The sequence below is a fragment of the Triturus cristatus genome, chromosome 3_2 (genome assembly GCF_964204655.1).
Source record: "Triturus cristatus chromosome 3_2, aTriCri1.1, whole genome shotgun sequence".
NCBI lineage: Eukaryota > Metazoa > Chordata > Amphibia > Caudata > Salamandridae > Triturus > Triturus cristatus.
In genome coordinates, this window is record NC_140584.1 from 304,776,683 (window position 1) to 304,792,839 (window position 16,157).

Below are 16,157 nucleotides of genomic sequence, written 5' to 3' on the forward strand. Positions count from 1 at the left end.
GAGAGTTGCCAGTTATCAGCATATACACCCTGCTTGACGCTGCGCTGCAGGTATAGGTTTGTGAAAAGGACACGCACATGAGCCCAATGCTTCTAGAAGCCCGCTACCATTTCTGCCAGATATCAGGGTCGCCAAATGTCGGGTTTGCTGAATACCATGGCTTCCTAGTTTTAAGGACTCTTTACACCCTACACTTCCTTTCTCTTTATCCCACACTTGCAAGTTCTTTTTCATCTTTGATTTCTCTATTTTCCCTGCATACCAATCTTTCTCTTCCTCCTTCTTTATTCCTTGTCTGCCTACATCTCTCTTGCCTGATCATCTGAGGATGAAAATTAAGTCTTGGTCCCCAAAAATGATTGCCAGTCCTGCGCCCACAACCACCTGCACAAAATAAGCACCAGTCATGTACTCAGATGTACATTTTGGTAAAAAATATTATGACAGCACTTCCTTATGGTTCTAAACGGGAGACTTACACACTCCCATAACCTTACCTTATCCCCCATGCTTCCTCTCCCACCACCATAACACCACCACCACCACCGCCGCCGCCTTCCAAGTAACATTCTGACACCAGAAGTGCGTCCCGCTTGTAGAAGGCGCTCGTCAGTTCATTAAGAGACTCCATGCCCAGGATGCATTGCTTGGTCCCACAACAGCACTAACCTCTCCTTGGCGTCCAGGAAAGCTTTAGCAAACGGGTTGTGCTTGATCTTCAGGGCTGTGATCTGCAAGGAGAGTAGACAGGCGTTCAGAGTGGGGATCGCACACCCCTGGGCTGGGGACAGAGGGGGATTGGAGGGAAGTTGTAGCTTTTGCACCAACAAGAGGAAACAGCGAATAACACGAGCGCCGAACAACACGTTGCCTTTGCAACTCAGGCATAACAACGAATGCGTCTGAACCACGCATTCCATTTACAACGCAAGTCATTACAACGGCATTGGATTTGAAAGTCCAACGCTTTCCCTACTGTTGTGGGGCCTGGAGTTGGATTAGTAAATTACACTATTCCAAAGTCCAGCACCCCCCCTCAGGCAAGTTGTTGTAACAACTTTCATTGTAAATGAAATGTGTAGTTCAGATGCATAAGTTATTCCGCTCGCGGCTCGCATTGTTAAGGAACACGTGGGAAAGGAAAACGTTGTTGTGTCATACAACCCCAACAAGGCAATGATGAATTCTACTTCACGGACAGCAGCACTGGAAGCCAGGTATCTGCACTCACCTCCTCGTTCTGATATGCCGTGACCGCAATGAACTGGGTCTCTGGGAAAGCAAAGCTGTTAATCATTTTCTGAGGTCCCCCGACCTTCATGACGTGGATGCGAGGTTCGTACTTGTGAAGGGAGTTCAGCATGATCTGTGCCATGGAAAGAAAAAGGACCACGTTAAATGGCGGGATTGCAGTCTGAAGCCCTCCAGAGACACCCCTTAACCCAAACACTTATCACTGAAACATGGGTTTCAACTGAGGTGTTTCAGCTGCCTGTGACACGTCACAGGTGCTCTCACCAGCTGACGGTACATTCTTTGGTAGCCACATAGGCATACAGATGTTTGCTACAGTGAATCCTTACCACCCTTCATCCTTTGTGCATAAAGGATGCATCTGCCCATGACCCACTGTGCTGGTGATATACTGCCAGCCTGCTCAGCCTGTATGAGAGGCTGCTGCAGAGATTGCACATGTATGCACATGTTCTTCTTTCAGACACCATATACCGGATCCTAGTTTAGAAACCTCCAGTGCGCCAGGTCAGACTTATTCTGTTTTTTTGTAAACATTCTTGCCTTTCTCTGTGCCTGTATTCAGTCTCTGGCGCTGTTGAGTGACTTTCACCTTTGGCTTCTGGTGTCAACATTTGTCTTTCACCCGTAATTCCCAGGCCTACTCTTCGGCTGGTATACTCTAGTGGAGGGTGTCCAGTGGAGATGCAGGAGTCCAGGATCTAGTCCATTTTCAGGAGAACCTCTTATTGTGTGAATGAGTGTGAAGCAATCCCAAAACTTCTGAGGTAAGTAGGAACTGTCTTTATTTCCAAGTAAGATAACACATTCACACAGAAGAGGGAGTTTTTTAAACTGACACAAAATACTCTTCCACAGGGGTCAACAGACACCAGGGATACTGGGAACAAAGACATTCCTCAAAGGAAAGATGCTATGATACAACACAGTTCAATTCAAATTAATTGTATATAACGAATAGTTTCTTACCTGTCGGTGTAGTTTTGCAGCTTGAAGATCTTTCTGGATTCACTATGCTGTGCATTATTCCGCGATCTTGTGGTTGGGTCCGGATTCGTAGTCTTTTCTTTGTTTTTTTTTTTTTTTTGTAGCCCAGGTGGGCGTCGACGTACACCATTTGGTGCACCTCCCGTGACGTCGTCGTGCTTCCTGCGGAAGTCCCACCTTTGGGGCGCCATCTTCGGGTTCTTTTTTCCTTTCCTCTTTTTTTTTTTTTTTTTTTTAACCCTCGGCGATTGATTAATCCTTCTTGTCCCTTTATCTGTATGTTTGTATTTCTTTGATCTTTTCCATTTTACCCCCTCTTCCTCCAGCCTCATCTTCCTGGCGGAGGTGGGTGGGTTCGCTAGTGAATCCAGAAAGATCTTCAAGCTGCAAAACTACACCGACAGGTAAGAAACTATTCGTTTTGCAGCGTGAATCTTTCTGGATTCACTATGCTGTGCATCGATTTTGTAGCGGTTTTCCTAGTTCTGTGGCGGCTGGGTGGTAGATGAGCGTTGGTCGTTGAAAATGTGCTGAAGCACCTTCTGTCCAACCTGTGCTTCCTTGTTCATCTGAATGTCCACGCAGTAGTGTTTCGTGAACGTGTGCACAGATGCCCAAGTTGCCGCGAGGCATATGTCCTGGATGGGCGTGTTCGCCAGGAAGGCCACGGTGGCCCCTTTCTTCCTTGTGGAGTGAGCCTGCGGCCCCTCCGCTAGCTCCTGTCCAGCCTGTTTGTGGCAGAATTGAATAGTGAGGGCAATCCACCTTGCGATGGTGCCCTTAGTCACTGGTCTACCCATGAAGCTAGTAGCAAAGGACACAAACAGCTGTTTCGACTTCCTGAGTTCTTTGGTTCTCTCAATGTAGTGCATCACCGCTCTTCTGGCATCGAGGGTGTGCAGTGCCTTTTCTGCGTTTGTAGTCGGGTTTTGGAAGAAACTTGGTATCTGGATAGTCTGATTTATGTGGAACGCCGACACTACCTTGGGCATGAAGTGTGGGTCCGTTCTCAGGACTATTCTATCTTTGTGAATTTTAATGTAGGGTTCCTGCAGCGTTAGTGCTTGAAGCTCGCTCACCCTGCGTAGTGAGGTTATGGCCACCAGAAAGGCTGTTTTCATAGTCAGCATCTGCAGTGTGGCCTTGTGAATGGGTTCAAACGGTGCCTTCATGAGCTCCGTCAGGACCACATTCAGATTCCATGCCGGCGGCGGCAACCTTTTCGGGGGGGCCATCCTTTTGGCTCCTTCCATGAATCTCCTCACCACCTGCGAGCTGAAGAAACTTCCACCTTTTTCACCTCTGGTGTAGGCCACGATGGCCGCTAGGTGTACCCTTAGTGAGCTCGAGCAGAGGTTACTCTTTAGAAGGTGTGTGAGGTACCTCAGTACTGTTGAGTCTCTTGTCATTCTGTTTTGCAGGCCCTTTTTCCGGCACCACACAGTGAACCTCTTCCATTTTGCGCTGTAGCATTTTCGTGTAGTTGGTTTCCTCGCCTCCCGTAGCACTCGCATCGTGCTCGGCGGCAATCTTAGGTGTGCGAACTCTAGGTCTTCAGGAGCCATGCCGCCAGGTTGAGGGTCTCTGGCTCTGGGTGCAGGACCTCTCCGTTTTGCATTGAGAGCAGGTCCTTCCTCCTCTCGAACCTGTATGGGTCGCCTTGTGCCATTTCCTGAATTTGTGAGAACCATGTCTGCCTCGCCCACTGCGGAGCCACCAGGATCAGGGTCATGTTGCTGGTTCTGCACTTGTCGAGCACTCTGTGCAACAGGGGTATCGGTGGAAAGGCGTAGGCAAATGTCCTCGACCAGCTTATCCATAGGGCATTTCCCTTGGATTGCTGATCTGGTTGCCTGGACGCGAAGCTTTGGCATTTTGCATTGTGGCGTGTTGCAAAAAGGTCTATTGTGGGAGTCCCCCATCTCCGGAAGAGTTTCTCCGTTTCCTGGCCATTGAGCTCCCACTCGTGTGATGCTGAGGTCTGCCTGCTTAGCCAGTCTGCCTCCACATTGTCCTTCCCCGGTAGGTGAACTGCCAGTAGATCTATCCTGAGAGGTATGGCCCATCTCCAAATCTCCTGAGCTAGGGCTGAGAGCGGGAACGACTGTGTCCCCCCTTGTTTGTTGATGTAGAACATCGCCGTGGTGTTGTCTGTTTGGACCAACACCCTCTTGTTGAACAGGTGCCTCTGGAATGCCTTCAGGGCTAGCAGGATTGTTTTCAACTCGAGGTAGTTGATATGGCGGACCGCATCTGCTGGGGCCCATAGACCCCTCACTCTGAGGTTGTCCATGTGCGCTCCCCATCCCTTCTGCGATGCGTCCGTGGTAATGGTCACTGTTGGGATTGGTGGTGTCAGGCTTCTCCCTGCTGTTATGTTGTCTCTGTTCCACCAAGTTATCTCCTCCTGCACTGCGTGCGTAACAACCACTAGATCCTCCCAACTTCCGTTTGCTTGTGACCATTGTTGTTGTAGCCATTCCTGGAATGGTCTCATGTGCAGGCGTACATTCGGCACCAGCTGGATACAGGACGCCATCATCCCCATCATCTTGCTCACAGCCCTCACTGTCAGAGCTCGCCCCTTCTGGTAGAGTTTCGCCTCCTTCAGTAGAGCCTCTGTCCTCCTCTCGCTGGGCACTACTGTACTGTTGCGGGAGTTGATCTTTGCCCCCAGGAAAATCTTCACCTGCTCCGGTTTCATCGACGATTTTCCCCAGTGGATCGAGAATCCCAGATTTGTGAGGGTGTCTGTTACGCGTTTTGCGTGCCTCTCGCACTTTCCGCGTGAGTTTGCCTTGACCAGCCAGTCGTCCAAGTAGGGGTAGACATGTATTCCCTGCCTTCGTAGGTGCGCCGCTACCGCCGACAGGCATTTTGTAAAGACCCTTGGTGCTGATTTTAATCCGAAGGCCAGGGTCGTGAACTGGTAGTGTTCTTGTTCGATGTTGAATCTTAGAAGGCCCTTGTGCCTTCTGTTTATTGGGATGTGAAGATAGGCATCCTTGAGGTCCACGGTGACCATGTAGTCCCCTTCTCTTATCTGTGGCAGAACCTCCTGCAGTGAAGTCATTTTGAACCTTTGCGTTCTGATGAACTTGTTTAGGTAACGGAGGTCTAGTATGGGTCTGAGGTCTCCGTCTACCTTCGGAACCACGAAGTAGTTTGAGTAGACCCCTTTGTTGCGTTCTCTGAACGGCACTGTCTCTATGGCTCCCTTTTGCAGGAGTTTCCGCGTTTCTTCTCTGAGTATTGCCAGTTCTTGGGCCGATCTCAGTCTTCCCCTTGGTTTCCTGTTTGGAGGTCTTTTCTCCAAATCTACGCAGTACCCGTACTGCACAACGTTCCGTATCCACTTGTCTGTGGTTATACGCCGCCACTCCTGAAGGTAGAACCTCAGTCTTCCGCCTACTGGTGTCGTATGCTCGTAGGCTTTTGAATTTTCTCTTCCCCCTGATGACACTTTTTTGCGCCTCACCCCTGGGGTCCTGACGAGGGTAGGCGTCCTCTTGCGTGCTGAGTCACTTCGTCGAGGGCTGTTCGCCCCCTCTCCTCCTTTGGCCACGTCCGTTCCCTCTCCCGCGAAAGGACTGGCCCCGAGGTTGATATTGCCAGTTTTGCTTCTGCTGACCTTGTCCGTGACCTTCACCCTGCTGACTTTGTTGGAACGCCTGGTGCGACGTCCCCTGCTGGCTTCCTCCCCTACCGTAGGGTCTTCTCGAGGGATTTTCTCGCCTCATTCCCCTCAGCTGTAGGGCCCCCATGGACCTCGCCGTCTCGTTTTCTTTTTTCAGCTGGGTGAGCTTGTCGTCCACTGTTGCTCCGAACAGTGTCTCTCCATTGAAGGGGGTGCCAAGGATGTTGTTCTGCACTTCCGGTTTGAATCCCGAGATTCTTAGCCATGCATGCCTCCTCTCTGTGACCCCTATGGCCATGAGTCTTGCTGAAGTCTCTGCCCCATCCAACGCCGTCTTTATACAGGAGTTGGCGATGTTTTTGCCTTCATCTATCAGGTGAGAGGCTCTCTGCCGGTATTCTTCGGGGAGGTGCTTTACTAACTCCCCCATCTCATCCCAGTGCTGGTATTGGTGTCTATTGAGGAGTGCATTTGAATTCGCCATGCGCCAGTGCATTGCGGCGTTCCTCTCGACCTTTCTTCCTGTGAGGTCAATCCTCCTGCTCTCCTTATCCGGGGGTGGGCCCGAAGTTGCTGGTACGTTGGCCCTTCTCCTGGCCGTGGAGGCTATGATGGAGTCCGCGGTCACGCTACCCTTGATGTAAGGGGGGTCCAGGGAGGAGTGCTTATATTTCTTCTCTGTCCTGGGCGTGATCGACCGGCAGGTCGCAGGTTCCTTGAAGGCTTCTCTCCCCTGATTCATCACGCTTTGTAGCATGGGGAGGAACTGGCTCCTTGTCTGGATGGGGAGCAGTGTCTCGACGAGAAAATCGGCTTTCGGTTTCTCCTCGTCGAGTTTGACGCCGAAGGCCATTGCTGCGCTCCTGACCACCATATTGTAGACCCCGATGTCGTCGGGTGGCGAAGGCCTCGAAGGGTACGTGTCCACGGGCTCCTCCGGGTTTTCGGTGTCGAGATCGTGCCATTCGACGTCGTTGCTGGTAGATGCCGCCGATTCGTAGAACGACCGTTGGTCTTCTTCCTCGGCTTCTCCCTCATAATAGGGCTCTTCTTCCTCTTCGAGTTCCCTTGTCAGCCCTTCGGCGTCGAACTCGTCTTCGACCTCCTCGACGTCCGCTGATGGAACCGTTGGAATCTTGAATTCCTTCATTCTGGCGTCGAACTCCTTCTTTCTTTGAAGGATGTTCTCCATTTCGGCCTCGAGCCGCCTCTTCTTTTTCTCCATCTCGGAGATGCTTTCGGCGTCGACCGCGGTTCTTTTCGATGAAACTTGCGTCGACGTCGAACATTCTTTCTGCGTCGATCGGCCCGTTTCATGGGATGCTTTCGACGACCCTTGCCTTTCGGCGTCTTTCGGCACCAGGGAGTCCTTATCTAAGGATCCGCTCGGCCTCTTGTCCGTGGTTCCCCCTTTGGACGTCGAAGTTTTCGGCGCCGGGGCTCCCTTCGTGGACTTTGACTCAGATTTTCTCGAGTCACCCTCGTGTTGTCGAGGTACTTTCTGTTTCGCGCTCGACTATTCTCTTACCTCGTCTTCTTTTTTCTTGTCGGCCTCTACGACCGTGAAGTTTTCGGCTGTCTCGGCGTCGTTGTCCTCGTCGTCCGAGGAGAGGCCCAGAGCGTAGAGCGTCGGGGGCTTCCCCTTGCCATCCATGCTGGCGTTGGCCCTTCTCTGCCGCTCTCTCACCCTGAGTGTCTTCGGCGTGAAGGCTGAGCAGGCGTTGCAGTCGATACTCTGGTGATCGACCGGTAGGCAGAGGTTGCAGACCGGATGCTGGTCTTTCTGCGCGAACTTGTGGTGGCAGTTTGGGCAGAACTTGAATGGCGTCTTGTCCATTGCGCTCAGGGTCTCTGAGCGTGCATTCTCCAAGGCCGTTGAATAAAAAGGGCGCTGGTCCTTCTTTCTTCGCGCCCTGATGAAATCTTTTCCTTTCCTGATATCTTCTAGTGTTTCTATCGACGAAACTCGCTTTTCTTCCTTCTTCCTTCGAGTGTAATTCTGGAGCTTCCCGATGACGATCCAGACCCAACGGCGGAAAAAAGAATCTGAAGATGGCGCCCCAAAGGTGGGACTTCCGCAGGAAGCACGACGACGTCACGGGCGGTGCACCAAATGGTGTACGTCGACGCCCACCTGGGCTACAAAAAAAAAAAAAAAACAAAGAAAAGACTACGAATCCGGACCCAACCACAAGATCGCGGAATAATGCACAGCATAGTGAATCCAGAAAGATTCACGCTGCAAAACTGTATTTTGTCTGGGTATCCAGAAAATCTGTGATGGATCTGGCCAGCGTGGACCTACATTTACAATACAGTTTATTCATTCATGGAAGTCCTTCGTCGTAATGCGAGTGTAGGGGATGTGATGTCGCGCTACATTTGATGACCTTGACAGCCCCCTATTTTCTACAGGGACTTGAGGAAGGCCAAAAAGTAGAATGTATGGAAATTAAATATAGCTCTCATAGCCATGTTTACTTTGTGTTCATTTGCTACCTTCATGACCCCTCAGACCAGGGTACAAATTGGAACCAGTTGCAACTCCTGCCTACCACCAATTGATAACCTTGTATTCAGTGTAAACGCCCTCAACACTACATTTCCCACCAGAAATAGACACTCCCTACATTTCTGAATGTGTATATTTTAAGTGTGCAAGTACTTCTGGAAAAGCTGCAGCAATCACAGCTTCCCAGGGGTACTAATAGAAGTCTTTTTAAATTCTAATAAAGTTAAAAATCAGCTCTAAACTAGGAGGAAAGGACGCAAAGCAAATTTCCTACTTTCTTTTTGAATGAGGCCCAGTAGGGTGAACACAAATGCCTCAACGTGGACACAAATAATCTAAATTTCAATTTAAGGTTTATTTTAAACTCATTCTTTTCTTACCTAAGTGCAGTGGTGGCCGGCATGGCTAGCGGGTAGCAGGGAAGGGTTGGGGGGATGTCGCGGGGGTAGGGTGTTGTGTGGGGGGGAGTCAAGTGGGGGAGAGTTTGAGTGCGCAATATTTTTTAAAAAACGTACCTTGCTGCCGGTCCTGCGTCTCTGCACCTGCTCTCCTCATCTTCGAACAGGTAGCACAGCCAGCCCCATTGACCAATCACAACACAACCGTGACACAGCGCTCAGACAGGGGCTGGAGGGGTGGGCAGAACAGGGCAGTCCGCATAACTGTTTGAGCGGCCAGAGAGGGACACCCAAACCATCACTGTGCACTTAGGAGAGGGCAAACCACTCCTCCCCTGCCCCCAGAGCGCGGCAGCCCCGCCAACCCGCCCGCCTGCAAAGCAGCACGAAGAATAAAATGATAGTAACGCAAAGTTATTATCACTTTAGGGTTCGTGCTTTGCACTGTTCAAAAGCAGTGGGGCGAAGTTCCTCCAGCCGCCACTGCCTAAGTGGATAAAATGCTCATTCTCCTCCAGATATCGCCATATGACGGCAGTCAAATGGGGGAGACAGAAAGGCAGGAGAGGCATGAGCAGGACGCCTAGCTTCCCCACTGGTCTTAGCTCTGAAAGTCTGTGGCTCATTGGTGAGTGGACACGTCCCTTAGATTTTTCGACTGAGTCTGTTTAAGGCTACATTGCTTTGTTTTCAATCCATAGGCACCCTTTTTTTCACGAGCGCTAGTGAATACAGAGCATCCCTGTGTTTTGAAAATGTCAGAGCCAAATTTGGCATAGCTCCGCGCTCCAACATTTTCTTGTGAATATGCCCCTGAATTTTTTGATGCTGTCTTCTTTAGAAAATCGAATGTGCTGGATGTAATCAAAGAGGGACTGAAACACCCAGCTACTAAAACCAGGCTAAATGCACCCTTACATGTAAGCACCCAGTACCCAGAGAGGTTAGGTCAACAGGCTTGCAAAACATACCATGAGGGATTGTGAGCAGCAGCATGGGGTCACCTAAAGCTATGCCAGAGTCCTGACTGATGGAAACGTTCCACATTTGCACTTTCCTTGTCAACAGAATAACCCACATGACATTAAAATAATCTAAATTGGCAATAAAACAGGATAATATTTATTGACTATGTTTCAGTGTTTTGCAACTTACATTTTCCGCTAATTGTATGAAATATTTTATTAACCATACATTAATCCTATTTTTAACCAGCTGGCAGATTTACATTAGTGTTATCTAATATTGTCACATTTTGCAGATTTTAAGATTGAATTCTATGAAGATGTTTAGGTCAGTGTCTGGGCAGTCAGAAATAGTTAATTGCCATTGTTGTTAGTAGCCATGAGTTAAACAGCAAAAAAAAAAAATTATATTAAGATATACTTGCAAGTTTCGTACTAATAATTTTATCACAAGTAATTGTAATTGACAGACTAATCTCTTGCTTTACTCAACTATGGTACTGTCGGCTGTGTTCCACAAATTACCCAGCTGGGAGTAATCAAGGGCCAGATTTTCTAACAAGTGCAGAACACAGTACACATACAAAGAGAGAATCACAGGGAGAAATAAAGATATGTTTCCTTGTTATGACAGCCTCAGGTAGGCACACCATTTGGTGCAAATCCATGGCTAAAAGTATTTGTAAATATAGGTTTGCATCAGAATCCATGGGTAGATGCATAGGTGAGATGCGCGTTAACACTACATTTTGAAAAGCATCTAACAATTTGCAAGTAATCAGGGGCTTAAAGTTGGATCTTTTCCTAAACTCCTCTGGTGAATCATCTACACTTTTAGATGTAGATTCCATGGAAGTAAAGCACATAGTTTGAGTCTGATCTCAATCTCCAAATTATAGTTACTATACATGGATACTAAAGACATCCCTGTTTGCAAAGCCCTCTTTTCTTCTTCTGTATAACTTAAAATGCTAGTTATGAGCCTCTCGTTTTACTCCTTTAAGGTGTTTTTATAAATGCATTTAGAAAGGACATATCCACATCCCCATTTTATAGACTGTTTGATCAAAACTAGGATTACAATTCAACACTTTTGGTCTGATCACTGCTTTAGGCACAGTATCTCAAGAGTATTCTTAAAAAACTGGAAATTAAAGGTTCATCAATAACAGCTCACTTCAACACCATTTTATATTGTTAATACACTTCTCCTGAATGCTCTTCATAAAACATTTCCTAGGGAAAATTTGAACATACATAACAGGGTGATCTATGAGGAAAATGCATAATGTGCATCATGTTTGAATGAGCACATTGGCCAAATTAAAAGTGCCTTTTAGAAGCCTGCTTAAATGTTAATGGTGTTGTTTTTACAGGAAAACCACAGCAAAACAGTAGAACGCAACGTATATTACAGAAGTAGAGTTTCATAAAGAAACTCCTTTTGTTAAATATTAGTAATTGTTTTTAATGAATAAACAGAATTTTACTTGCCAACCAGTTCCAGCGTGCTGTGGAATGAAACCTTCCTTCTTTTGCCATCTCGAAAATGGGTATTTAAAAAAAGAACTAGGTGGTTAAAATAGAGGCAAGACATATAGCTTGGCCTATTATTTATTTATTTGGACTGCGTATTTACGCAAGCAAATTGTATTATATTGAAAGCCAATATATTAGCTGGAATTGCTATGCGTTTATTTTGGAAAAACATCCCCTTAAAATGGCATTATTTATGTCCAGCGCCCAAAATTATTTATCAAAATGGCAGCATTTAAAGATTTCATTCCAGAAGCCTGTTTAACAGAGATTCCTTCTCTGAATTATATGTTGCATTCCATTAACAGACAGCTTATTTGAAATTTGACTTGTCATGCATAACATTTCAAAGGTTTTATTAAATCGCTTTAAAGAATTGTATACCATTTTGTGCAATCAGATCAGTTTAATTTAATTTATTTTTAAATGCTGTGTGGAAATGTTGATGCTCACTGCTCCTGAAGCTCTTGTTCAGTTATTTAATTTCTCTTTTTGTTTTTATGATGGGAAAACATTTTCAAAATATGGAAGTTCACAATATTTGGTTTGGTTTCTCAAAAGGACATACTTTTCATAGTTGTACAATAGTATATTTTTTCTGCTCATTGAGTAATTAACTCAGTAGTGTTCTTGGTAATTATTTAAATTGATAAAAAAGGGGAAATAATTACGCGCCAAAAAAATTCAGGTTTCATGTGTTATTAAAACATTGTAATAGGTTTGTCTGCAATAAGGATATAATATGTGTTAACCATACAGATCTGCGATAGGAAGGACGCATAGACATTTCACTTGGATATTTACTGAGAAATGATCTGTAAATCCCAGCGCACCTTACAGCCAAAACTATTTGACCTTTTTTGCCTATGTATTCCTTCTTAATGTGTATGGGGCTGATTTACAGAAGTAATCTGAGACAAAATCCTAAACTTACTACTTTTGTTATTCACAGAAGGCATTTAGTGGTAGTAAAGTTAGGATTTTGTCTTAAGTTAGGATTTTGCCTTAAATTAAGACAAAATCCTAACTTTACTACTACTAAATGCCTTCTGTGAATATCAAAAGTAGTAAGTTTAGGATTTTGTCTCAGATTAGTTCTGTGAATCGGCCCCTATGTAATTAAAGCAACTATTTATATTGTCACACTCCTTCCTCTCCGTGCCTCGCCTGACTCACCAGATGCTAAAACGAGAGCGCTGATGGAGTGGTTAGCCGGATGGTGGAAACGGAACGAGAACCAAACGGGAATTAGGACTACAATTCCCATGATCCCTGCACTTCCGCCACCAAGTCCGATCACATGATCCATGCACTTCCGCCACCAAGTCCGATCACATGGGACGAAACCGGAAGAGGTAAACCTTGAAAACGCCGTTTCGGCGTTTCACTCGTTGCTGATTATTCTCCCGTTGCAGCCGAGATCCACGCCGTCTGCAGTTCGCCCGTGTAGGGTAAGGGTGCACATGCACCATCTGGATTATTGAGAGCCGCTGCTCTCGATATTGTTCTTCCTAAGGCTTTGTACTCTTGCATAGACTTCCTTGTGAGGCGAGAGAGACCTTATCTTGCTACTCCTTGCTGAGTGATTACTTGGTTACCTAACTACTTTATGTTCATGTGTGTTATTGTCTCGCATTCCTTGTGCACAGTTCCTGGGTGATTTAGGTGATTAGTGGAACCTGTTTATATTCACCCTGAAAACATTATCCAACGGTTGACAGTACAATAAATGCCACGGAGTTGAAAGAAGCATTTTAACTCCGGACTATTGTTTATTAACAGGGGGACATGAGGCGGCAGTCTGCTCATCCCCTGTGAAGTGAAGCAAGTCAACCTTTGTGGTGTGTATGATAAGGAGCACAAATAGAGTGTTGCGGGTTGCTGGGTCACAGAGTGTGAGGAGGTGTTTTCATGTTGCCTTCCTTTTCTTTCTAGAATTCTCTAGACCATTCAGAACAGGGTATTGCGTGATTGGGATCCAGGATGAGTGCACCTGGAGAAAACGTTGTTTAAGTTTGTTTGCAGGTACGCAGTCTTCCTCTAGAGTGAGTTGAACAAGCATATTAAAGAACAGACTAATGTGTTTAGTGTCTTTCACTTTCAGATCTCCCTCCCAGCTGTTCCCATCCTATCCTTCCCCCGCTTGACCATCCCACTCTCCTGTGCTTTAATAGCAGTCAGGGTTGGGGCTGTCGAGAGGTGGACCCCTTTTTGCATCGTTCCGCTCCCGAGGAATCTTCGAGTCAACAGAATAATCAGCCCACGTATTGACTTCCTCCTGGGCGGGTCGATGCAAAACATGGCCACATTAGATGAAGTTGTAGGGGCATTAGCCTTAGTACAGCAAGAACTAGCCACTTCTCGAGCCGAAACAGCAGCCTTAAGACAGAAGGTTGAAGGAATGCAGCGCAACCCCTTTGATGCAGGTATGGGGCGGTTTCCTTCAGCCTCAGCCGCACCGTTCAGTGTAGAACTGCCTACGCCTATTCCCCTTGCAGCTCCTGAAAGGTTTTCAGGAGATGCCCATAAGGTGCAAGTATTTATCACACAAATCCTGCTACACTTTTCGTGTAAACCCAAGGCCTTTCCTTCCAATCAATCTAGAGTAGCCTTCACCATTTCCTATTTGAACGGTGATGCCGCACAGTGGGCTGTTCCCTTGGTGCGGCGCGATGATCCACTTTTGTATGACTGGGATGCATTTCGAGAAGAATTTGAACGGGTGTTTGACCGCAGGGCTGCCACCTTTACAGCTGAACGTGAACTGCTAGAATTAAGACAGGGGAATAAAGAATTAGTTGTGTATATCAACGCCTTTCAACGATTAATTGCAGAGACAGAGTGGCCCGAGAATAATCAACGCGCGTTGTTTTATCAGGGTCTTAAGGATGAATTAAAGGACGCCTTGGCTACGATAGATCCACAACCCACCTCTTGCAAGGCTCTTATTGAACTAACCCAGAGGTTAGACCACAGATTGGCAGATCGTAGGGTGGATAAAAGGAGAGGAGAGAAAACCTCATTTCGGTTTGACCGAGCTAGACCAGCTCCTGGCGGATATAACACTACTTCGGAACCTATGGAAATAGGTTCAGTTCGAGCCTCTCTTACCACAGAAGAAAAGGAGCAGAGACGCAAGAATGGACTGTGCTTGTATTGCGGAAAGAAAGGGCATTATGTGAGGGAGTGTTTGGCTAAACCTCCAGGAAGGGATAGAGAGGTCTTATCCCGTAGGAGTAGAGACAATCTAAAGACGGAAAACTTCAAGGCTCAAGAAGACAAGAAGGGAGGTTCTTGGGCATAATGGAGATCCCTTCCGTACAGAACGTTGAAGACAGTTCGACATCCCATTTACATGTGTCATTACACCTCCACATGGGAGAACAGACAACCCCCCTCAAGGCCATGGTAGATTCGGGGGCAACTGGTCTTTTTATAGACAAAGACTTAGCTCACGCTTTGAAATTACAACTAATACCTAAGACAGAACCCGAAATTGTGTTGACAGTAGATGGGCGACAACTGGTCTCTGGTCCCATTCGATATTGTACGGAAAACCTAGAGATATCTTGGGAAGAACAACATTGGGAAACGCTTTGTTTTAATGTGATAAAGGCACCCCAGTACGGTATCATATTGGGTCTTCCCTGGCTCCGGAAACATAATCCGATAATCGATTGGGAGAAAGAGACAATTGAATTTAATTCACCCTACTGCATAGAACACTGTAGTTCTAATCGACAGAGCACAATGAACGAGTCCTCTCGAACGCACATGATAGCCACTGCGGAGGAGAAAAACGTTTGTTTACCTTCACCCTACCACGACCTCCGGGATGTGTTTGACGAAGACCAAGCCAATATTTTACCACCGCATCGTAGTTACGACTGCCAAATTGATCTGGTTCCCGGGGCTGTGGTGCCATGTGGAAGAATCTATGCGCTCACCGAACCAGAAAATGAGCATTTACGACACTATCTAGACACATATTTAGATAACGGGTTTATAAGACCATCCAAATCACCCGCTGCATCTCCCCTCTTTTTTATTCCTAAGGCCAATCGAGAACTCAGGGCCTGTGTGGATTTTAGGGCGTTGAATAACATCACCATCAAGGATCGCTACCCTCTGCCCCTCATTCCGGTGTTGTTAGACCAAGTACGCCGAGCGGTAATATATACCCGCCTGGATTTGAAAGGCGCTTACCATTTGGTAAGAATGCGTGCTGGGGACGAGTGGAAGACGGCCTTCCGCACAAGATATGGCTTATTTGAGTACTGTGTGATGCCATACGGCCTATGCAACGCCCCAGCCGCTTTTCAGTTCTTCTTGACCGACGTCTTGCGTGAGTTCCTTGATGTTACAGTCATTATTTATATTGACGACATCTTAATATACTCTGAGAAAGAAGAAACCCACGTAGAAGACGTTCGAGCGGTTCTGCTCACGCTACGAAAACATCGCTTATTTTGTAAAATAAGCAAATGTGAATTCCACGTGAGGAAAGTGGAATTCCTAGGAATCATTCTGTCGGCTGAAGGACAAGAGATGGCAGCACGGAAAATTCAAGCTGTGTTAGATTGGCTACCCCCAAAAGGAGTAAAAGAACTGCAGTGTTTTCTGGGGTTTGCCAATTTTTACAGACGTTTTATCCAGCAATTCTCGCAAGTGGCGGCGCCTCTGACCAGACTACTGAAGAAAAACGTTCCTTATGTGTGGACCGAGGAAGCCCAGAAGGCATTCACAGTGTTAAAAACCGCCTTCACCACTGCACCTATTCTTGCCCACCCTGACAGCGACATACCCTACGTAGTGGAGGCAGATGCTTCGGATGTGGCCATTGGAGCCATTCTATCACAACGAAACAA

At 46.9% G+C, this 16,157-nt stretch overlaps 1 protein-coding gene across 1 annotated transcript in view; it reads right to left on the reverse strand.

Moving 5' to 3' along the window:
• The window catches only part of LOC146857229 (T-box transcription factor T-A-like), an 80,576-nt gene that overhangs the window by 13,245 nt on the left and 51,174 nt on the right, over positions 1-16,157 (reverse strand). Inside the window, exons 3-4 of the mRNA XM_085647717.1 lie at positions 1,232-1,366; positions 670-731 (exon numbers count right to left, since the gene is read on the reverse strand). Of these exons, the coding sequence (XP_085503843.1) occupies positions 670-731; positions 1,232-1,366 (197 nt within the window). The remainder of the gene's footprint in view (positions 1-669; positions 732-1,231; positions 1,367-16,157) is intronic.